Source organism: Tamandua tetradactyla, chromosome 3, assembly GCF_023851605.1.
Source record: "Tamandua tetradactyla isolate mTamTet1 chromosome 3, mTamTet1.pri, whole genome shotgun sequence".
Classification (NCBI taxonomy): Eukaryota; Metazoa; Chordata; class Mammalia; order Pilosa; family Myrmecophagidae; genus Tamandua; species Tamandua tetradactyla.
The window spans coordinates 6,989,697-7,014,212 of NC_135329.1; the positions used below are offsets into that span (position 1 = coordinate 6,989,697).

A 24,516-nucleotide genomic window follows, 5' to 3' on the forward strand; every position below is an offset into this window, starting at 1 on the left:
GACATGAGATTTTGTTGGTTTGTCCAGAGTGATGGCCCGATGAATTCCAGAGTGATGTGATCAGTGAGTAGAAAAGTATTTGCGGAGTCCCCTTCAGGGAATGGTGAGAACAGGGAGAGATTTGACTTCCCCAGGTTGAATTCTTGATATTTTCACAAGCAGTGTGGACAATCAAAGCTAGGGCTAAGACCCCAGTCATGGGGTTTGTTCATATGAAAATTAACCCCACAAAGGACAGGTCAAGTCTACTTAAAATTTAGACTTAAGAGTCACCCCAAGAGAGCCTCTTTTGTTGCTCAGATGTGGCCTCTCTCTCCAGCCAACACAACAAGCAAACTCACCACCCTCCCCCTGTCTACATGGGACATGACTCCCAGGGGTGTGGACCTTCCTGGCAACATGGGACAGAAATTCTAGAATGAGCTGAGACTCAGCATCAAGGGGCTGAGAAAATCTTCTCGATCAAAAGGGGGAAGAGTGAAATGAGACAAAGTGTCAATGGCTGAGAGATTCCAAACAGAGACAAAAAGTTATCCTGGAGGTTATTCTTGCGCATTAAGTAGATATAATCCTATTATTCAAGATGTAGTGGAGAGGCTGGAGGGAACTGCCTGAAAATGTAGAGCTGTGTTCCAGTAGCCATGTTTCTTGATGATGATTGTATAATGATATAGCTTTCACAATGTGACTATGTGATTGTGAAAACCTTGTGTCTGATGCTCCTTTTTTCTACCACGTCAACAGACGAGTAGAACATATGAAATAAAAATAAATAATGGGGGAACAAATGCTAAAATAAATTTAGTTTGAAATGCTAGTGATAAATGAAAGTGAGGGGTAAGGGGTATGGTATGTATAACTTTTTTATTTTTCTGTTTCCGTTTTATTTCTTTTTGTTTTCGTTTTATTTCTTTTTCTGAATTGATGCAAATGCTCTAAGAAATGATGAATATGCAACTATGTGATGATACTGAAAACTACTGATTATATATGTAGAACAGAATATGTTAATGTTTTTGTTTGTTTGTTGTTAATTTTTCTAATTAATAAATTTTAAAAAAACATTGCAACATAAAACACACTGAATCTTGTGGTAGACAATGATTGTGATTAACTGTACAAATATAAAAAAGTTCTTTCATAAAATAGAACAAATGTACAACACTATTACAAGGATTTAATAATAGAAGGGTAAATAAGAAAAAATGTGCCTATTGAGAACTATAGACTATAGTTAACAGCAGTATTAACATTCTTTCATCAACAGTAACAAACATACCACATAAATACTATGGGTCAGTACTGGGGGGGAGGGAATGGGGTATGAGAGGATTTGGGTTTTATTTTTTATTTTTAGTTATTTTCTGGAGGAATGAAAATGTTCAAAAATGGATTGTGGGGATGTATGCACAACTATGTGATGTACTGTAAGCCACTGACTGTATACTTTGGAGGGTTTATATGTCAATATATCTCAATAAAATTGCATTTAAAAAATAATGACAAATTTCTGGATTTGGACACACAATGTACAAAGATTTAAGTGGTAGCAAGTACAAAAATGGTGGAGGGATAGAATACAAAAGAATGAAGGTGGACCTCCACCTCATACCATATGTAAAAATCAATTTGATATGGATCAAGCACTTAAACACGAGAACCAGAATTACAAAACTCCTAGAGGAAAATGTAGGAAGCATCTTCCGGGCCTTGTGGTAGACAATGGTTTCTTAGACTTTATACCCAAACCACAAGCAACAAAAGAAAAAAATAGATAAATGGGACTCATCAAAATTTAAAACTTTTATACAACAAAGGATTTTATCATGAAAGTAAAACAAACTACACAAAGAGAAAATATCTGGAAACCACCAATCCAACAATGGCTTAATATCCAGAATACACAAAAAAATTCTTCAACTCAACAACAAAAAGACAAACAACCCAATTAAAAACTGAGCAAAGGACTTAAATAGACATTATCCAAAGAAGTTATAAAAGCAGCCAAAAAGCACATGAAAAGATGTTCAACTATCATTAGCCATTAGGGAAATGCAAATCAAAACCAAAATGAGATTTCAATGACTCCAACACAATAAGAAAAACTAAGAAACAGAAATACAATAAATTTAGATACAGCAAGTGGCATGGTTTATGCTAGGATATTAAATGAGAAGTATACCAACCCTAGTATGAACTAGCTAAAAAGCATAACAAAAAAATTAGAATGGAGTGTGCCTGATCAATTTGCCAGCACTCTCATGCCAATTCTTTCATATATTAATGTTATTTTATACCTATATTTTTCAATTATTATTAAACTCTCTTAAACCATTCAGAATATAAATGTTTGACTTTGCATTAGTCATTGAACACCCAGAAAGTAAGAATCTTAACTTATTCCTCTTTCTAGATCCATTATCCAGAACATGGCACAGTTTTTTATACTAATAATGGATACAAAATATTTGAAGTATTTTAGAAAGAACTTTCACAGACATCAACTCAGTAATAGGTGCTTACTAGGTGTTGTTGAAAGCATTTTTATGCAAATTTCTTCAGACATAAAATCAAATATAAGTTACACTGTCAAATATGAATGACTTCCTTCACTGGCTCAAACAATCAGTAGTGAATTTATATCATCCATCGACAGATGACTGGATAAACAAAATGTGGTTTATCCATTCAATGCAATGCTATTCAGCCATAAAAAGGAATGAAGTTCTGATACATGCTGTAAAATAAAATGGATTAAAAATTTTAATGCTTGAAAGCATGATGAGTGAAATAAGCCTGAAAGCATGATGAGTGAAATAAGCCAGACACAAAAGTACAAATACTATATGGTGCCACTTATATGAAATAATCTAGAATAAGCAAAGTCATTGAGACAGAAAGTAGACTAGAGGTTAGTAAAAGGGAGAATGTGGAGTTAATGCTTAAATGGTAAAGAGTTTCTGTTGGGGGATAAAACAGTTTTAGTAGTGGAAGGTAATTGTGGTAGCACAACAATTGTAAAAGTAATTACTACCATTAAATTGTATACTTTTAAAATGGCAAATTTTAAGCTATATATTTACGTTATTACAATTTTTAAAAGTAAATTTATGTAGGGCAGTGAAATGGCGGTGCAGTGGCAGAAATCTCACCTGCCATGCCAGATTCCCGGGTTCGATTCCCGGAGGCTGACAGGCCAAAGAAAAAAAGTGAATTTATACAAAACTAATTTTTTTTTGCATGGGCAGGCTCTGAGAATCGAACCCAGGTCTCCAGCGTGGCAGGCAAGAATTCTGCCATTGAGTCACCGTTGCACTGCCACAAAACTAATTTTTGTAAGATATTAGGCAATAAACTTTTTTAAATTACAGCTATATATAACAGTAAAGGTAGCCTACACAATATTCACTCAATGTACTCTGCCTTTTAAAGCATCACTTATTTCTGAATTCATCCATCACCATTACAATTCATGAAAATAAATAAAACATTGCTTTGTGAGCTTTCTTGCCCAGTTACTTAATATTTGATACCTAATTTCCTCAATTAGATTATAATATAATGATGCAGATATTATAGCCTATGTTCCCCAAAGCACCTAACATCATGTTATATGCCTACTAGCCACCCAAATAAATGTTGCAGGAATCATCTTATGTATTAAAAAGTACTAAACTGGGCGGGCCACGGTGGCTCAGCAGGTAAGAGTGCTTGCCTGCCATGCCTGAGGACCCAGGTTCGATTCCCGGCGCCTGCCCATGTAAAAAAAAAAAAAAAAAAGGTACTAAACTGCTTTTAAATTAGCTCTAAGGCATACAAATTCAGATTATTAATCTTCACTTTAATATAATGATTGGAAAATGCTCCTCCCAGTAAAAAGTTTGTCTTTGCTGACTAAATGTATCAAATATTCTAAAGAAGATATTCTCAAATTAGCTGGTGTCTCTTACCTGATCAAAAAGAAGCCTAAGTTGTCGTTCAGATTCACCAACCCACTTGCTCAAACAATCTGCTCCTTTCCGCATAAAGAAAGCTACCTTTTTGTCTCCTTGACTACATTCGTTAGCTAATGCTCTGGCGACCAATGTTTTGCCGGTACCAGGAGGACCATAAAACAAGCAGCCCCTGGTAGAAGAAAGAATCAAGAGAAGTGAATTAATGTCATCACTATCACTGACAACCAACATAATTTTATACTCATGTACATGATAATTACTAGATTTTAATAAAGCTTTTATTCAGAATTTGGAAAGAAGTTTCACTTTGCTGAGTTCCCAAAGGATGTTCTCAAAACGCCAAGCTTTGTCAGACGAGAAATGGTCAGAACAAAGTAATTTGGCAAGGTTTACCAAAATGTTAAATGTATTTTCCCCATAACCCAGAAGTTTCAAACCTTATAAAGTATCATATAGAAATACTCACCAAAAAAAAGTATAAAGATAAATTTGTCTTTAAAGGATATTTAATAAAGCATGGGTTTTAATTGTGAAGAATTCGAAAAAACTAAAAACCATCTATAAATAAGGGCTAGTTATATAAACTATATTACATCTATACAATACAGTACATAAGGGGTCAAAAACAATATTTACATACTGATATTTGAAGATGCCTAAAATATATTGTAGAGTAAACAACAAATATATATATGGATATTACTGTATAATCTCATTTACATGAAATGTTTATATGTGTATAATATAGGCAAAAATGCAAGCATAATATATGGATATCTATATAAAGGAAATCTGTAGAGAACATACAAAATTGTTCATTCCTAAGGAGAAGGATTACCCTGGTTGGTGGGTGAGGGAGAGGTGCCATAACAGGGTTTCTGCTTATAATTCTAAGTTTCTCACAATGTTATGCTAATTTAATAGCATTGAAAAAATTAATGATTTTAAAAATTCAAGCTATAGCATATAAAAAATAAATTGCTATTTTGATTTAAAAACCCACTAAAGAATTAAGTCAATTTTTGAACCCAGTAACTAAACAGAAATAGACTCATTAATAAACGTACAGAAAATAAATTAAAACCAAATCTGAAAAAAGGTGTACTGTCAACGGGAAAGTACATTTAGCAGTTTAAATCTAAGACTCTATGGTACACTTTCAGAATATTTTATTCTGCCCAATTTCCTTTAACATAATATTCTCAGCTTTTTCTAATAGTTCACTAGCTAACCACCTCATGAGACAATTAATTAAATTATAAAATAAATGATCAACATTAACCTATTTCAAAAATACCCATGGTCAAGTCAAAGAGGCACTTCAATGAAAGTATGTTTCCAAGACCAAACAACATATAGCCTCAAGCTTAATGCTATTAGGAGGTCAAATTCAAGAAAATCCATTTGGGCAATCCAGTTGTACATTCAAAGCCTTCATAAGTAAAAAATCTCATTTTATGCCTGACTCCTAAATCTTGAAATGTAAACTTCAAGAACACACTTAATTCTAAAGCCTCTGAGCCCCAAATAATAACTTTTCATTTCTAATTCTCATTGCTAGAGAAACATTAAATAAATACATACCAAACACTTAATTTATAAAATATTTATTAACTAAAATTTGATAAATTCATGACATTAAAATGGTTAAATTCTAAGTTATTAATTACCTTGGAGGCTGAATTTTAAATTTTTCAAAAATTTCTGGATATAAAAGTGGGAATACTACCATTTCCTTCAGTGCATGAATATGTTGGCTCAATCCACCTATGCTATCAAACCGCACCTTGGAAAGAAGAAGAAAAGTTTAATAAAAAATGATTTTAAAGTTTTATAGACTTTAAAAAATACATGATAGACTTATGTTCAGAAATATATGCCTTGAGCAGGAAGTTTTGCACATAATTACAAATAAAAGCTAAAAAAAAAAAAAAAGGCAAAAGTAAAATTCAAGCTTAAATTTTAATTCAGGCAATTAAAGCCACTAATCTTTATTAGCTAAGGACCAGATTAAAGCCTAAACCAAAACTCTAATTAGTATATACAGAAGATCTTATATTTACACTCTAATAGCTAAAATGCCTTTCACAATATCATCTATCACATGCATTCTTAGAGGGGGGGAGTATTATCCCCAAAGAAGCAAAAAATGCTTTATTTTTTATTGGGGGGAGTAGTAAAAAAAAAAAAAAAAAAGAAAAAGAAACCTTCATATTTAAAATGGTTTGTGGTCCCCCAAAGCTCAACCTTGTACAAATAAGTCCTGTTCCTTAAATATTTAATTTCTCTAGTTAGGAAGAAATTTAATTTAATTTTTCTCTTTGGTAGGGCAATGATGAAAGAAGATTGAGGAACTCTGATCAATCATAAGAAACAACCGGGACTGTTTCCTCCCACCCAAAAAAGTTTAAATAGCTGTGCTGGTTTGAAGCTGTAAATACACCAGTAAAGCATATTCTTAAATTGAATCCATGCCTGTGAGTGGGAACCCATTTTAATCAGGACCTTCTGATGAGGTTACTTCAATTAAAGTGTGGTCCACCTCAATCAGCATGGGTCTTAATCCTATTACAGGAGTCCTTTATAATGGAATGAAATTCAAACAGAGAGAGAGAAAGAAAGTCACAGGAAGCATGAGGGTGGACAATGATGGAACCCAGAAGAGAAGGGAGAGGACAGGAGATGCCTCCACGTGCCTTGCCATGTAACAGAGAACCAAGGATCTCCAGCAGCCGGCCTGAGAATATTGGTCTTTAAGAAGAAAACACTGCCTTAATGATGCTTTGATTTTGTGTTTCATTTAGCTCCAAAACTGTAAGCTAATAAATGCCTATTGTTTAAGCCAACCCATTTCATGGAATTGGCTTTAGCAGCCTAAGAAACTGAAACAAAAGCTAAAAGGTTTTGCAAAGAAAAAAAAAAAACGTATAGAAAAAGGTTCTCAAAGGATACTTTGCCAAAATGTTTAAGTAACTGCCTCTGAATATTGGATTACGGAAGGTTGCTTTCCTTGCTTCTTTATTCTGTTAATGGTACTTGAAAATGTTTTACAATAAATACATTTACTGTGATAGAATAAAACCGAAGTAAACTACAAAAATAAAAATGGAGTTTAGGGGCGGGCCGCGGTGGCTCAGCGGGCAAAGTGCTTGCCTGCCATGCCGGAGGACCTCGGTTCGATTCCCGGCCCCAGCCCATGTAAAAAAAAAAAAAAAACAAACAAACAAAATACAATAAAACAAGAAAATGTTTAAAGATGTTTCCTTTCCTTCCTTCTATCCTTCCTTCCTTCTCTCTGTCTTTCCTTCCCTTCCTCCCTCTCTCTTTAAAAAAAAAAAAAAAAAATGGAGTTTAGCAGAAATATTCTAAGAGAAGCTATATTTTCTTGTATATAACATCAAATTACTTAAAAAAACAAGTTATTCTAATTGATTGGCAGAGATATCTAAAATTGAACTAGATTCAAGAAAGCATGGAAAAAACAAATAAGCTAAGGTTATTTGCTCTGAGAAAATGAACTACCCAACTCATAGCCTCATACTCTATATACGATCAATACTCTCAAATTTCCATAGGCCCTCATTAATAAAATAGATCAATATTTCTCCCTATGACATTAGACTGGAGATTATTAAAATTTCATTTTCAAATATATATAAATTCATTTGATAACTTCTTTTAAGTCTCTGATATGCAAATCAGTTAAATTATGTATATAAAGACATTTATAGAAGCAAAGGGAAAAATCAGGAAATAAGTTCTTGGTAATGCAGTAACCTTACACCAAATGAGCCCCCCAAACGAGGAAACTACTACTAACAATAAGAAAGAACCTATGGCTGGGATTGTGGGAAGATAGCAGAATACGAAGCTCCATGAATCACTGCCTCCACAAAGACAATCACTGAAGTGGCAGGAACTATCTGACAATTATTTTGAAACTCTGGAGTCTAGCAGAACACTGTGCAGAAGGAGCTGGTAAACTGCCATAAATACCAGTGTATTTCACCATCCCTGCGGAGGCAGGCAGAAGTGGGGACTGGTGCTCAGATTCCTTGCACAGTTTGCTGGTACTGGGGTGGGAAATAAAGACCTAGTCTCTAAACTTGAGGAGTAGGTGATCTGATAATTGATAACTTCTCTCTCTTGGTGGTGGTGGTGGTGGTGGTGGCAGTGGCGGTGGTGGTGATGTTTTGAAGAAGAAATATTTCCTTTTTCTTTTTTATGAAAAATAACTATACCAAAAAGCAATAAATTTCAAAGCACATCACAACAATTAGTATAGAACAGATTTCAGAGTTTGGTAAGGGTTACAACTCTGTAATTGTAGGTTTTTCCTTCTAGCTGCTCTAATATACTGGAGACTAAAAGAAGTATTAATATAATGATTCAGCAATAGTACTCATTTGTTAAACCCTGCTTTCTCAGTATAACTCCACCATCATCTTTGATCTTTCTCTCACTCTTTAGGGGTAGGTGGGTTATGGCCATTCTAACTTTTTCATGTTGGAAGGAGCTATTGATAATATGGGATGGGGGATGGAACTAGTTGATGTTCTGGAGAGATTGGCCCCTCTGCGTATCAGGACTTGATAACTACTTTTGATCAGCAACTTCAGATGGCTATGGGCCAGCTCTGAGGGCAGCCATTGTTCCATCACCCGGAAAAAAGCAGCAAAGCAATCTTGACAGAACAATTCCTCAAAAGTATGGAAAATAATTAAAGGGCTACATAACCAGTGAAGCGCTGAATCAAAATGCAGCTTTAAAAGCCATAGAGGAAGCTCCTGGAATATTTGCGACCCTTCCTTCAACCTTACACAAGTCTGGGTAGAGCCAGCTTGCCCTCCCATTGTGGGCTGCGGCCCTGTCCCAGAGGGAAGAGCAGCCCTTCTGCACACACTGGGGCATATGTATGTCAGTGCCAATCTATGACGTATAAGAGAAAAACTGAACCGCGGAACTTCTCTAGGGCTTGCCCTCCCAGAATCTGTCTGAGGGCAGAAAAGCGACTTGCAGACAGCTCAGATAGTGTAACAAAAAAATTAATTTGACATGTCAAGGGGCAAAGGACTGCCTCCAAGACTCACTGAAGAGAACACCCAGGAGGGGGTAAAAGTCTATTTCAAGGGAAGTAGAGAAAGGATTCACACAAATTCCTTAGAACTGTGAATAGAGAATTCATAGGCCCTCTGATGGGTCCAGGCCTAGAAAGAAGGAAAAGACTCCAAGCAAGCTCAGATAAGACCAGGAGGACACTGTTCTTCACAGCTGACTCTGGCTGATCTTTCTGTTAGGCGGGCTGAACTCTGAAGGAAACCACCAGACAAGACAGAGCCAATTTGAAACAACAGTGAAAGGTACTTTCTGTTTTGGTTTCTTTGTTTGTAACTACTTGTGGAATTCAAGAAAATCTGTCATATCACTAGCTGGATACTGCATAAGGAACATACAGCTCAGGGACTAAATCAAAATATTAAAATATACAGTGTACAACAAAAGATTACAAGACAAAAAAAAAACAGGAAATGATGACAATACAAAGGAACAAGACAAAAATCCAGAAAGTATCAATGAACAGGACAAATCAAGAAGAAAAAGGAAAATACAGAAAAAAACCTAAAGGACATAAGGAAGACAATGAATGAAATATATGGAAATCTCTTTGAGATTCTCAGTAGGAACCAAACAGAAATACTGGAGTTGAAGAACACAATAATTGCAATGAAAAGTTCCCTAGAAGGTTGTAAAACCAGATTGGAGATTGCAGAAGAAAGAATCGGTGATCTGGAAAACAAAGCAATTGAAATGATTCAGGCTGAGGAAAGGACAGAAAAAAAAGAACAGAGCCTAAGGTACCTGTGGAACACCATCAAGCGTACCAATAGACACATTGTGGGAAGCCAAGAGAAGAAAGAGAAAGGGGCAGAAGGAATACTAAAAAAAAAAAAAAAAAACTGATAGCAGAAAAATTTCCAAACAACAAAGAACATGAATGTGCAGATTCAAGAAGCCCAATGAACTTCAAATAGGATAAATTCAAAGAGAATCATTCCCAGACACAGTAATAAAAATGTCCAGTGTGCAAGGACAAGAAGAGAGTTCTGAAAGCTGTAAGAGAAAAGCAACATCTTATGTACAGGGGAACCCCAGCAAGACTAAATGCAAATCTGTCATCAGAAGTCATGAAGAAAAGACAGCAGAGGAACAAAACTTTTAAAGTGCTGAAAGTAAACAATTGCCAACAAAGAACTTTTTTCCAGCAAGACTTCCTTTCATAAATGAGGGTGAAATTGGGACATTCCCAGAAAAATAAAAGGGAATTCATTACCAGCACTAGAAGAAAATGGTAGAGGGAGATTTTCAAACTGAATGGAAAGGACACTAAACAGTAGGTCAAAGCAGCATAAAGAAATAAATACATCCAGCCAAAGTAACTGTACATGAATCCTAAGTGCCAACATTATAGTATTATATTACTATAGTATTGAATTACTAGGGTATTTCACCCAATTATTACTTCTTACAGGTACTAAAATGCATTAAAAATGATGATTAAATCTATGGCTTTGGACATACCATTTACAAAGATAATTTGTAACAAATACAAAAAAGGCGGGAGGAAGGAGAGGTATAGAACAGGGTATGCTACTGGAGACATTTGGCATCAAATCAAATGTACTGTAAAAGGTCTAGGGTATTTTAAATTTTAACTACATTGTAACCACAAAGAAAATGCACAAAAAATATATTCAGAAAGAAATGAAAAGGGGCTAAAAGCGGTAAAATATTTTTTAAAATGTATGAAAGAAGGCAGTAATGAAGAATTACTGGGGCAAAAAAGGTATAAAACTTACAAAGACAAAATAGCAGAATAAATTACTGCATTGTCAGCAGTCACTGATAAAGGGGTCAATTCAATAAGGAGACATAACAACTATAAATATATAGGCACCTAACCGCAGAGCCCCAAAATACATAAAATAAATGTTGACAGATTTGAAGGGAGAAGAAACAATTCTACCTTAATAGTATAGGAAACTTCAATACAACATTTTCAATAATGGATAGAATATCTAGGCAGAAGATTAATGAGGAAACAGAAAACTTGAACCAAACTCTAAACCAGCTAGACCTAAAAAATATATATAGAACACTTCCTCAAAAACCAAGATAATACACATTTTTCTCTAGTGCACATGGATCATTCTCCAGGACAGAACATACATTAGGTCACAAAACAACTATCAATACATGAAAAACTCTTGAAATCATATAAAGTATCTTCTCCAACCCCAAATGAATAAAGCTAGACATCAATAACAGAGGGAGAAATGGAAAATTCACAAATATATGGAAATTAAACAAGATATTCTTAAACAAGCAATGGGTCAGAGAAGAAATCACAAGAGTAGGAAAACACAACATACCAAAACTGAAGGGACGCAGCAAAGAAAGTGTTGAGAGTGCTATAGCACTAAAGGTTTACTTTGAAAAAAAGAAAGATCTCAAATCAGAGACCTAACTTAAAAACTGGAGGATCTATAAAAGAGCAAACTAAACCAAAAATGAACAGAAGGAAGGAAATAAAGACTAGAGTAGCAATAAATGATATGGAGAAATTAAAAAAAAGAGAGAGAGAGAGAAAAAATCAACAAAATCCAAAGTTGATTCTTTGAAAATATCAATAAAATTGATAAACCTGCAGCCAAAATGACAAGGAGATGGGACAGAAGACATAAATAACTAAAATCAGAAATTAAATGAGGGACACCACTATCAATCCACTGAAATAAAAAGGGCTATAAGAGAATACCATGCTGCTATGAATAAACTGTATGCTAACAAATTAGATAACATAGATGGACAAATTCCTAGAAACACACAAACTACCTAAACTGACTCGAGAAGAAATAGACTATCTGTGCCAGTTTGAAGCTGTTATGAACCCCAGAAATGTCATGTCTTTTTCCAGATCCAATCTTGTAGGAGCAGCCACGTTTCCTTAATCCTCATTCAATATTATTAGGTGGAAACCCTTCTGATTAGATTATCTCCACAGAAATAAGGCGCACACAGTTGTGAGTATGACCTTATGATTAGATGGAGATGAGACTCCACCCATTCAGGGTGAGTCTTGATCAGTTTACTACAGTCATTAAAGGGGAGCACATTTTGGAGAAACCTCAGAAATGACAGAAACACCTGGAGATGCAGACACTTGGAGAACAGTTCCTTCAGACTGACAGACACATGGATGTTTGGGGGTGCTTGCACTGCTGTTCTAGTTTGGCTAGCTGCTGGAATGCAATATACTTGAAATTGAACAGCTTTTTAAAAAGGCAATTTAATAAATTGCAAGTCAGCAGTTTTTGGGCTGTGGAAATGTCCCAATTAAAGTAAGTCTATAGAAATGTCCAATTTAAGGTATCCAAGGAAAGATACCTTGATTTAGAAGGCCTTGATTTAAGGCAGTCTAGGGATTCTCTCTCAAGTGGAAAGGCATGTGGTGAACATGGTCAGAGTTTCTCTCTCAGCTGGAAGGGCACATGGCGAACATCATTTGCTAGCTCCCTCTCCAGCTGCCTGGGAGGCGTTTTCCTTCTTCATCTCCAAAAGTCACTGGCTGGCGGACTCTCTGCTTGGTGGTTCTGCAGCATTCTGCTCTCAGAATCTCATGGCTTTCTCTCTTGTCATTCTCTAGCTTTTCACAAAGTGTTTCTTCTTTTAAAGGATTCCAGTAAAACCAATCAAGACCCACCTGGAATGGGTGGAGACACAACTCCACCTAATCAGGTTTAATAAACACACTGATTGAGTCACATCTCCATGGAGATAAGCTAACTAAAGTTTCCAACATATAGTACAGAATAGGGATTAGAAGAAATGGCTACCTTTACAAAATGGAATTAGGATTAAAACATGGCTTTTCTAGGGTACATACACCCTTTCAAACGAGCACAAGTGCCCACAGAGAAAGAAGATACCTAGACGTGGGCAGAGCCCAGCAGAGATCGCCATGTGCCTTTCTATGGGCTGCTTAGCAAGCCAAAACCTAGAGGAGCTAAGTGAAGGCCCATAGATGCTTAGAGGGAAAACCACTTGCATCAGAAGCTGAAAGCAAAGGAACCAGTCACGAGGACCAGCAGACACCAGCCATGTGCCTTCCCAGCTGACAGAGGTGCCCCAAATAGCATCAGCCTCTCTTGAGCAAAGGTAACTTCTTGTTGGCACCTTAATTTGGACATTTTTATGGTCTTAAAACTGTAAACTTGTGACTTATTAAATTTCCTTTTTAAAAGCCATTCCATTTCTGTATATTGCATTTCAGCAGCTTAACAAACTCAGTAAGTCAATAAATAGTATAGAGATTAAATCTGCTAAGAAGAACATTCCAAAAAAGCCCAGTAGCAGATGGCTTCACAGGGTAATTTTACCAAACATGCTCAAACTCTTCCAAAACATTGAAGAGGAGGGAACACACCATAATTCTTTCCATGAGGCCATTATCACCTAATACCAAAGTCATATGAAGAAATCACAAGAACATAAACTTATATACCAACATCTCTTATGAATATAGATGTAAAAATCTTCAACAAATGCTAGCAAATTGAACACAACAGCATATTAAAATAATTATAGACCAGGATCAAGTGGGATTTATACCAGGTATGCAAGGGTAGCTCCATATCAGAAAATCAGTGAATGTAATACACCACAATAACAGAATGAAGGCAAGAAAACCACATGATTCTCTCAATTGATGCAGAATAGGCATATGACAAAAATCCAGCACTGTTTCTTGATAAAAATACATAGAAAACTAAGAATAGAAGGAAACTTCTTCAACCTGATAAAGGGTATGCCAGTATGAAAATATTATATATCCCAGAAAAGCCATGTTTTAATCCTGATTCAATCTTGTAGGAGCAGCCATGTTTCCTTAAACCTCATTCAATATTGTACAGTGGAAACTCTTTTGATTAGTTTATCTCCACAGAGATGTGGAGCACCCAACTGTGGGTGTGATCTTTTGATTAGGTGGAGATGGGACTCCACCCATTCCAGGTGGGACTTGATTAGTTTACTGGAGTCCTTTAAAAGAGGAAACATTTTGGAGAGAGAGCCAGAAACAACAGAGTCAAAAGAGAGAGAGCCAACAGAAACTTCAGAGCTGACAGAGAGAGCAGAGACACGAATGTTTAGAGATGCTCAGAGCCTAGCAGACATTACTGTGTGCATTCCCATGAGGTGTTAAGCAAGTCAGAACCTGGAAAGAGCCAAGGGAAGCCAAGAGATGAAAGTCAGCCCTAAAGAAGCAAAATGAGAGACCGCCACAGGAACAGAGGCTGAAAGCAATGGAACCCAGTAGCAAGGGAAAAGCAGATGCCAGTCATGTGACTTCCCAGCTGACAGCTGTTCCAGACCCATCAGCCCTTCTTGAGTGAAGGTAACCTCCTGTTGGTGCCTTAATTTGGATACTTTCATTTCCTTAGAATTGTAAACTTGTAACTTATTAAATTTCCCTTTGAAAAGCCATTCCAGTTCTGGTATATCACATTCCGGCAGCTTTTACAAACTAACACAAAAGGCATATAGGAAAAACCCACTGCTCATTATATCCAATGATCAAAGTGTGAAAGATTTCCCTCTGAGATCAGAAACAAGACAAGGCTGCCCGCTGCCACCACTGCTATTTAACACTGTATTGACAGAGCAGTTTGGCAAGAAAAAGAATTAAAGCCATCTAAATTGGAAAGGAAAAAGTAAACCTTTCCCTGCATAATATGATCTTAATTATAGAAAATCCTGAAAAATCCACAACAAAGTTCCTAAAGCTAATAAAGGAATTCAGCAAAGTAGCACTTTACAAAATCAACTCCCCAAAATTAGTAGTGTTGCTATAAACTAATAATGAACAATAGGAAGAAGAAATCAAGGCAGAAATTCCATTTACAAAAACTAAAAGAATCAAATATCTAGGAATAAATCTAATCAGGGATGTAAAGGACTTTTCTATGAAAACTACAAGACATTGTAAAAAGTAATCAAACAATACTTAAGTAATTAAAAGGACACTTATGCTCATGAACTGGAAAACTAAAAATTAAGTTGTCAATTCTACCTACCAAAAGCAATTTACCGATTCAACACAATCCCAATCGAAATTCAACAATCTTCTTTCCAGAAATGGAAAAGCCAATCACCAAATTTCTTTGGAAGGGTAAGGGACCCTGAATAGTCAAAGACATCATGAAAAAGAAGAATCAACTTGCCAACCTTAAAACGTATTACAAAGCCACAGTAATCTAAACAGGATGGCTTTAGTACAAGGACAGACACATATACCAATGGAATCAAATTGAAAGTTCAGAAATCAACCCTCACATTTATAGCCAACTGATTTTACATCAAAAGCACAAGCAACAAAAGAAGAAACAGATAAAGGGGATCTCGTCAAAATTTAAAACTTTTGCATGCCAAAGAATTTTATCATGAAAGTAAAACAACCTATACTAGAGGAGAAAATACTTGGAAACCGCATATGTGATAAAGGTTTACTATCCAGAACAGAGAAAGAAATCCTTCAAATCAACAACAAAAAGACAAAGAACCCAACTGAAAAATTGGCAAAAAAAACATGAATAGACATTTCTCCAAAGAAGCTATACTAATAGCCAAAAAGCACATGAAAAGATGTTCAACATCATTAGCCATTAGGGAAATGCACATCAAAACCAAAATGAGAAATCATTTCACATCCACTAGAAGGGCTACTATTCAAAAAATAGAAAACTACAAATGTTGGAGTAGATGTGCAAAAATAGGGACATTCTTTCATTGTTGTGGGGATGTAAAATGGTACAGCCACTGTGGAAAACAGTTTGACAATTTCTCAGAAAGTTAAGCATAGAATTATCATATGACCCATCAATCTCACTTTATGTATATACCTGTGCCGGTTTGAAAGGATTTATGTGCCCTAGAAAAGCCACGATTCAATCCAAATCTCATTTTGTAAAGGCAGCCGTTTCTTTTAATCCCTGTTCAGTACTATAGACTGGAAACTTGATTGGGTTATCTCCACAGAGATGTGATTCAATCAACTGTATGTATTAAACTTGATTAAATGGAGACGTGACTCCACCCATTTGGGTGGGTCTTGATTAGTATACTGGAATCCTATAAAAGAGGGAACATTTTGGAAAAAGCTGGAGATTCTGAGAGAGCAGAGAATGATGACAGAATGAGGTGAGGCACAAGGAGAACCCGTGCAGCCAGAGACCTTTGGAGATGAAGAAGGAAAACGTCCCCAGGGAAGCTTCATGAAACAAGACGACGGAAGAGAAAGCTAGCTGACTTTGCCACATGCCCTTTCAGCCGAGAGAAACCCTGAACATGAATTCATTGGCCTTCTTGAACCAAGGTATCTTTCCCTGGATGCCTTACATCGAGCATTTCTATAGACTTGCTTTAATTTGGACATTTCCACAACCTAAAAACTGTAAACTTGCAACTTATTAAATTCCTCTTTTTAAAGGCTCTTCCATTTCTGGTATATTGCATTCTGGCACTAGTAAACTAGAATAATACCCAAAGAACTGAAAGCAGGGACTCAAACAGATAGTAGCACATAATGCTCATAGCAGCATTATTCACAACTGCCAAAAGATGGAAGTAAGCCAAGTGTCCATCAATTGATTAACAGATAATTAAAATGTGGTGTATTCATAAAATGGAATATTATTCAGCAATAAACAATATCATGGACGAACCTTGAAAACATCCCGTTGAGTGAAATAAGTCAGACACAAAAGTACAAATATTGTATGAGCTCACTAAACGAAGTAACTAGAATAAGCAAATTGATAGAATCACAATCTAGAATATAGGCTACCTGGGAATGTGGAGGAGGTAGGGAATGAAGAGTTGATGCTTCAATTGTACAGTTTCTATTTGAGGTGATGGAAAAGTTTAGATAATGGATGGTGGTGGTAGTAGCACAACATTGTGAACATAACTAAAAGCACTGAATTACATACTCGAATGTGGATAAAAGGGGCAATTTTAGGTTTTATTTACCTTATAGGAACAAAAATCCAAAAACAAAAAACATTGCACTATATAACACAAAGAGTAAACCCTAACATGAGCCATGAACTACGGTTAATAACACAACTATAAAAATGTTCATTCATCAACTGCACCAAATATACCACACAACTTCAAGGGGTAAAAATAGTGTGGTAGGGTGGCAAGGGTAGTTCAGTGGTAGAATTCTAGCCTGCCATGCAGGAGACCTGGGTTCAATTCCCAGCCCATGCACTTTCCAAAACAAACAAACAAGCAAAGAAAGAAAAAAAAATTCAACAAATAGTGCTACAATAATGGGATACTCACAGGAAAAAGAATGAAATGTGACCCCTGCCATACAGCATACAAAAATATATATAGTGTGGGATATGAGAACTCTGTATATTGTGCATGGTTTCTCTGTAAATCTACAACTTCTCTAAAAAAAAAATGAATTTTTAAAAAAAGGATTTACTCCATGTCCTTTAAATCTGGTATCTCTTTTCTTGCCAAATACTTGCCCTGGGTACTATCACATTTCCATAGTAATCTTAACTGTCTTTTTATTGGTGACTCCTATCTGAATTCCTAGCCCAGATATTTCTCCTTAATAACCACACCTAAATAACCAATTACCTGCCAATTACTTTCATTTTGATATACCACAGATACCTAAAACATGTCTACAACTGATTGAATCATCTTGCCCCAACTTATTCATCCTCTTATGTCCCCCACCTGAAAGGAATGGAGCCACCTATTTATCCACCCACTTGCTTAACGCAGACTCCCAGCTGGCATGTTCAGATTGGTGTTCTTCCTCATTCCCCAAAAGCAACTATTCACCAAATTCTGTCTTATCTATTCTCTCTAAAATCTATCTATTTCTTTACACTATTACCCTACTTTCTACCATGGCCATTACTATAGAGTACTAAATCTCAGTCATGTTCAAACCAGTCTCCCTAAAGACAATCTTCTTTCCCCAAAATTCATTACCTACATCATGGTCACTGAGATATAATGCAAATGTGACCAAGAAATCAAGCAGCATGAACAATACCCCACTTTTTATCACGGCCCCAATCATGCTCTCAGCCTCATTTCCTACCACACCTATTTTTCACAATATACTCCAGTAACAATGAAATGGAAAATCTGACATGTGACCATGTTCTAAGTTTCAAAATAAATATATTAAAACATAATAATGGAAATGTTAAAATAAATTGGGTAGAGGGAAATACTGGTGGTCAATGAGAGGGAGAGTTAAGGGGTATGGTATGTATGAGTTTCTTCTTTTTTCTCTTTGTTTCTTTTTCTGGAGTGATGCAAATGCTCTAAGAAATGATCATGGTGATATATATACAACTATGTGATGATATTGTGAGTCACTGATTGCACAGCAAGTATGGAACGTTCATATGTTAAGAATGTCCATGTTTGTATGTTGTTTGGTTTTATCAATAAAAATTTAAAAAAATAATAATGGTGGCCACACATGAATTTTCTGTTTTTGTCATTAGTTGCTTTAGAAACAAGGAAAAATTTTTTTAAGAAGCTACTTCTAGCAAAAATTTCAAAACTTACTGATTTATCAATGTTCATTGGATCAACATCAGCCAAGCTTGCACCCACTTTCACTCGTTCCCGGAGGATGCCACTAGCTAAGTCTTCTGCCCTGAAGTTCATAGGCAAACACCTAAAATTCATAAAATTCCAAATAAATAGCATTTAAAGCTTCACATTTTTAATGTCTTAGTAAATTTATAACTTTGACATATCTTTTCCTTTTTCTTATAACCCAGAAAATAACAAGGAATTTCACATTTTTAAACTTTTCCTGAATTCTTTGCAACTGATAAAAATGTTCCTCACTAGATAAAACAAACAATATAATTAATCTATTAGCTCTAAGAGCTGAATCTACTCCAATTCAGAAAAACTTAACACACCTGAAACCTCACATTATACAAGAAAAAAACTAAAACTGGATCTATTATATCTGTGTATATAATAATATTATGTAGCATTAAAATGAAATTAAGCTTTATTATAAAATATAAATTTATTCTCAGATATTCTATGGGTATGTCTACTGAGTTTCCTAAACTGAAAATTTCTTTCCATTTTGAAAGAAAGCTAATTCTAGATCACATCTCAATAACTAAGCTTTATCTTTCATGCAGCTATTTTAAAATAGATCTCTAGCTACATAAAATCCTATACTGTATTATTCAATTTTATTATCCCCTAAATAAGTGTAATCTATATCCTCTTTTAACCTTACGTAAATACCAAAAGACAACATAAGCAGCCTCATTTTAAAAAATGTACGTTCTACATCGGATCTACCTCCATAGACATTTCTGTGTCCTAATTAACTTAAAAAATATATTTCCATAGCAGATATCAGAATACTTCAGGTTAAACAGGTATTAAGTTATTTAAAATTGGATTTCTGCCTAACATCATTCACATGAAGAACTCACTGTTTTTTAAAATATACTCTACTCCAAATCAAACTTATATCTAAGACCTGCTAACTGAAAACTTGGTAGTTGTACAATATTTATATATTGCCAAGTTATAGAAATGATTGCTAAATATAATTTATCTTTCTTATTATAAACATAAACTGAAATATTAACTCAAATTTTCATTTCACACTTTCCTTATTTACATCACATGTACAGATTCTTTTCCTCAGTGAAACTCTTCAGGTTTAGTGATCAATTCAGTAATAAGAGTCCACCAAGAGGCACTCTTCTACCAAAAGCAAGTTTTTCCAGGAAAAATCCAAGGTGCCCAGAAACAATTCTGCGAGAAATCATATCTTACTCTGAGTGCTATAATCATTATAAGCATCTAAAAATCAGCCCCATTAAATGGATCTGGATTAGGAAGAAAATGCTGATAGAGAGAAATGAAAGAAGATGCTCCCATATTAGGCTGGCCTCTATGCCTCAGCTCTCCTTCCTTCAGGCAAACTATTTTATTCTGAGTACTTACAGAGTAAATAATTATCCAAAGGTTACATTTTTACTGTGAGAACTATTAAAGTAGAAATCAAGTTAGTGCTTTACCTAGTCTAAAGTATAAATATGGAGTATTAATTTTAGCAAAATGCCAGTACAGATAAGTAGCCATTAAAAAAAATTGCCTTTCTTTATTCTACCATGGAAATAAAACCAAAATATTTACTAACCGATTTCTTGCTCTAGCCATGCTCTTAGACTTCCTTCTTTCAAAACGTTCTTCATCAGATGAAGTTGTGTCACTACTATGAATGGCATGCTTCTTTCTCCTATTTAAAAAGAGCAAAATCCTTAAAACTTTACTGTAGCAAAAACCTTTCTCTTTTAGAAAATTTGTGGGAAAAACACACTATAAGCTTTCTATCTCCCATTAGCATAGGAGAAAATACATACATTAATCCATTCAGGAAATATTTATGGAGTGCCTACCATTTTATGAGCTGTGGATACAACATGGCAGCAAATAAACTTGCACTTTTGAAGTTTAGATCTATGACATTTAAGGTGACAAATAATACAAAGAAAAAGAAACTAAGGGGAATAGGGAGTCTAAAATTTTAAAAATAGGATGGCAGAAGAAGGCAGTCAACAAATCTAATTTGCACCCAAATTTAGGGAATATCTGTCATTGTTTTATAAACAACATTAGGATCTTGTTAGAAAAGAAAGTGTGATTTTCTTTAATTATTCCCTCTTTCCCAAATAATCAGAAACAGTCCAGACTTCTAAAGAACTAAATAACTTTTTACTTTTATTTAAAAATCAACCCTAATACCAACACCAAAGACACTACAAGAAAAGAAAATCACAGATCATTCTCTTTAAAGAATACAGATGCAAAATCCTCAACAAAATACTTGCAAATCAAATCCAGCAGCACATTAAAAAAATTATACCCTATGACCAGGAGGGTTTTATTCCAGGTATGCAAGGCTGGTTCAACACAAGAAAATCAATTAATGTTATACACCACTGAATAAATCACAGTGGAAAAACCACACGATCATCTCGAGTGACAAATAAATGGCAGATGACAAAATTCAACATACTTTCTTGAAGAAAACACTTCAAATGCTAGAAATAGAAGGAAAGTTTCTCAACATGATAAAGGGAATATCTGAAAGACCCATAGCTTACATTATACTCAAAGGGGATAGATTGAAAGCTTTCCATCTAATATTAGGAACAAGACAAGATGCCTACTGTCATCATTATTCAACATTGTGCTTGAAGTCCCAGCCAGAGCAAATAAGCAAGAAAACAAAACAAAAGGCTTCCAAATTGGAAAGGAAGAAGTGAAACTACCACTGGTTGCAGATGACATGAAAAATCTACAGCAAAGCTACCAGAGCTAATACATGAGCACAGCAAAGTGGCAGGACATAAGATCAGGGTGATAATTTCTCGTGAAATTAGCCAGAAATAAAAGGACAACTACACTTGGGTCTCACTAATATGAACTAACAATAATGAACAAACTTTAAGAGTTGAAGTTGAGAACAAGGTTAGCAGGAGACAGAAGCAGGGTAGAGATTGGGCATCTGATGTGAAGGAGTAGAGAATGTTCAAAAGGATTCCTTGTAAAGATTCAGAAATGGATAACACAATACTATCTAATGGTAGTACAATTTTTTAAATTTATTTACTTTTTATTTATGATATATAACCACATACAAACAAATGATCATATGATCATGCCACTCTTGTTATATAATCAATAACTCACACTATCATCACATAGTTGTATATTCATCATCATGATCATTTCTTAGAACATCTGCATCAATTCAGAAAAAGCAATAAAAAGAAAACGGGAAAAATCATACATACCATACTCCTTACCCTTCCCCTTCAATGAGCATCAGCTAAATTTACCAAATTTATTTTAACATTTCTTCTCCCTATTATTTATTTATTTATTTATTTTAATTTTTATTTTTTTAAATATGGGCAGGCACCAGGAATCAAATCCGGGTCCTCTGGCATGGCAGGCGAGCATTCTTGCCTGCTGAGCCACCGTGGCCCGCCCTATTTATTTATTTTTAATCCATATGTTTTACTTGTCCATTGATAAGGTGGACAAAAGGAGCATCAGACACAAGGCTTTCACAATCACATAGTCACACTGTGACAGCCATATCATCATACAATTATCTTCAAGAACATGGCCACCTGAGCGCAGCTTCACATTTTCAGGCAGTTCCCTCCAGCCTCTCCATTACACCTTAACTAAATAGGTGATATCTATTCAGTGCGTAAGAATAACCTTCAGGATAACTTCTTGACTCTGTTTGTAATCTCTCACCCATTAACACCTTATTTTGTCTCATTTCGCTCTTACCCCTTTTGGTCAAGAAGATTTTCTCAATCTCTTGATGCTGAGTTCCAGCTCATTCTAGGATTTCTGTCCCACATTGCCAGGAAGGTCCATACCCCTGGGAGTCATGTCCCACGTGGAGGGGGGAGAGCAATGAGTTTGCTTGCTGTGTTGGCCAAGAGAAAGAGGCTGCATCTGAGCAACAGAAGAGGTTCTCTTGGGGCTGCCTTTATGTCTAATTTAAGTAGTTTAGCCTATCCTTTGTGAGGTGTTAAGTTTCACATGAACAAACCCCAAGATTTGGGGCTCAGCTTATTGCTTTGGCTATCCCCACTGCCTATGAGAATATCACTCCACTTGGGGAAGTTGAATTTCCCCCTTTCTCACCATTCCCCCTAGGGGACTCTGCAAATATTTCCCTATTCATTGTTCAAACCGCTCTGGGATTTATATGGGTATCACTCTGGACAAACCTACAAAATATCATGCCCTACGCAAGGTTCTACGTACTACGGTGTTCGATTAAGTTGTCCACATAATTTATATTAGGAAATGCATTAGTCAAAATATAAATTTTGTACCATAATTTATTTTTAATGTTATTAGAAAATAATAAACATTTTTTGCTTGTCTCACACATACATTAAAGTTATAAAATATTAATTACCATCTATTTTCAACACCCTGCCTTACTGACATTCCTTTGTTCTTCCTCATGCAGAAACATTTTTAAATTTGCACATTTAGTCACTATCATTATACACTCTAGGCATTCCTAGATTATACCATCTCAGTCTTTACTGTCTATCTTTCCTTCTGATTTCATTTGTCCCCCTGGGCCTCCTCCATCATTCTCACATGCAGCTTCATTCAGTGTTCCAACATTATTGTATTACAATTAGGTAGCATTGTGCTATCCATTTCTAAATTTTTACAATCAGTACTGTTGCACAATCTGTATCCCTTCAGCTCCAATTACCTAATATCTACCCTATTTCTATCTCCTGATGGTCTCTGTTACCAACTGAAATTCTCCAAGTTCATTCGCTAATGTCAGTTCATATCAGTGAAACCACACAGTATTTGTCCTTTTGTTTCTGGCTAATCTCACTCAGCATAATGTCCTTAAAGTCCATCCATGTTTTACATGCTTCATGACTTTATTCTGTCTTAACAGCTACATAATATTCCATCGTATGTATATACCACAGGTTGGTTAGTCACTTGTCTGTTGATGGACATTTTGGATGTTTTCATCTCTGGGCAATTGTAAATAACGCTGCTATAAACATTGGTGTGCAAATGACCGTTTGTGTTCTTGTCCTCATGTCCTGAGTAGAGATACCTAGCAATGATATTGCCGGATCATATGGCAATTCTATACTTAGCTTCCTGAGGAACTGCCACACTGCCTTCCACAGTGGTTGTGGTAGTACAATGTTTTAAGTATAATGAACAAGGTGGAGTTTAAAGAGGAAGGCTAGGGGCATGCATGACACAAGAAGGAAAGACAGAGGAAAAAACTGGGACTCTATAACTTAGCAAAAACTACAGTGGACAATGATGGGTTTTAGATATACAAAAATAAAATTTTTACATAAGGGAAAACAAATGATGAATGTCTACATGAACTAACTATAATGTCCAAACTCTGAGAATTGAATTTGAGAGCACAGGTTATCAGGGAACAGAATGTGGGCAGAGATTTGGCAAACAATGACCAAGGAATACAGAATGTTCAATAAACTTTATTGTAAATAAGATTGCAAGCTCTTACAGCAGTCACAAACATTCCACAGTTTCACCTGTTATTTCTAAATTGTGAGATACTATGCTCTTTGTGTATACTCTGGTAGTTTCCTAGAACTTTGGGTATCTGTGTGACATCTGAGACTCAGGGTTAGGCTCCTACAGTTCTGAAAGTCAGAATTACCCATACAGCAACTGTTAAAGAAGCTGAAAAAGATATCAGACTTCAATTACAGATATAAAGCATATCTGATTAGGACTAAGGTAAATCAGAACACAGGGCAAAAGATATCGACTATATTTTAAAACTTCAACTTCTGTGTGAGACCAAAGGAAAAGATGTTGATTTGGTGCAAAATTCATATTTTCTGTAGCATAC

The 24,516-nt window shown here is 35.4% G+C and overlaps 1 protein-coding gene across 5 annotated transcripts in view; it reads right to left on the minus strand.

Moving 5' to 3' along the window:
- Positions 1-24,516, minus strand: part of ATAD2B (ATPase family AAA domain containing 2B) — a 215,998-nt gene that overhangs the window by 136,929 nt on the left and 54,553 nt on the right. For all 5 annotated transcript variants that reach the window (XM_077152215.1, XM_077152214.1, XM_077152218.1 and 2 more), the window contains 4 exons: positions 20,242-20,340; positions 18,624-18,735; positions 5,627-5,742; positions 3,951-4,125 (listed from right to left, as the gene is read on the minus strand). In XM_077152215.1, the coding sequence (XP_077008330.1) occupies positions 3,951-4,125; positions 5,627-5,742; positions 18,624-18,735; positions 20,242-20,340 (502 nt within the window). The remainder of the gene's footprint in view (positions 1-3,950; positions 4,126-5,626; positions 5,743-18,623; positions 18,736-20,241; positions 20,341-24,516) is intronic.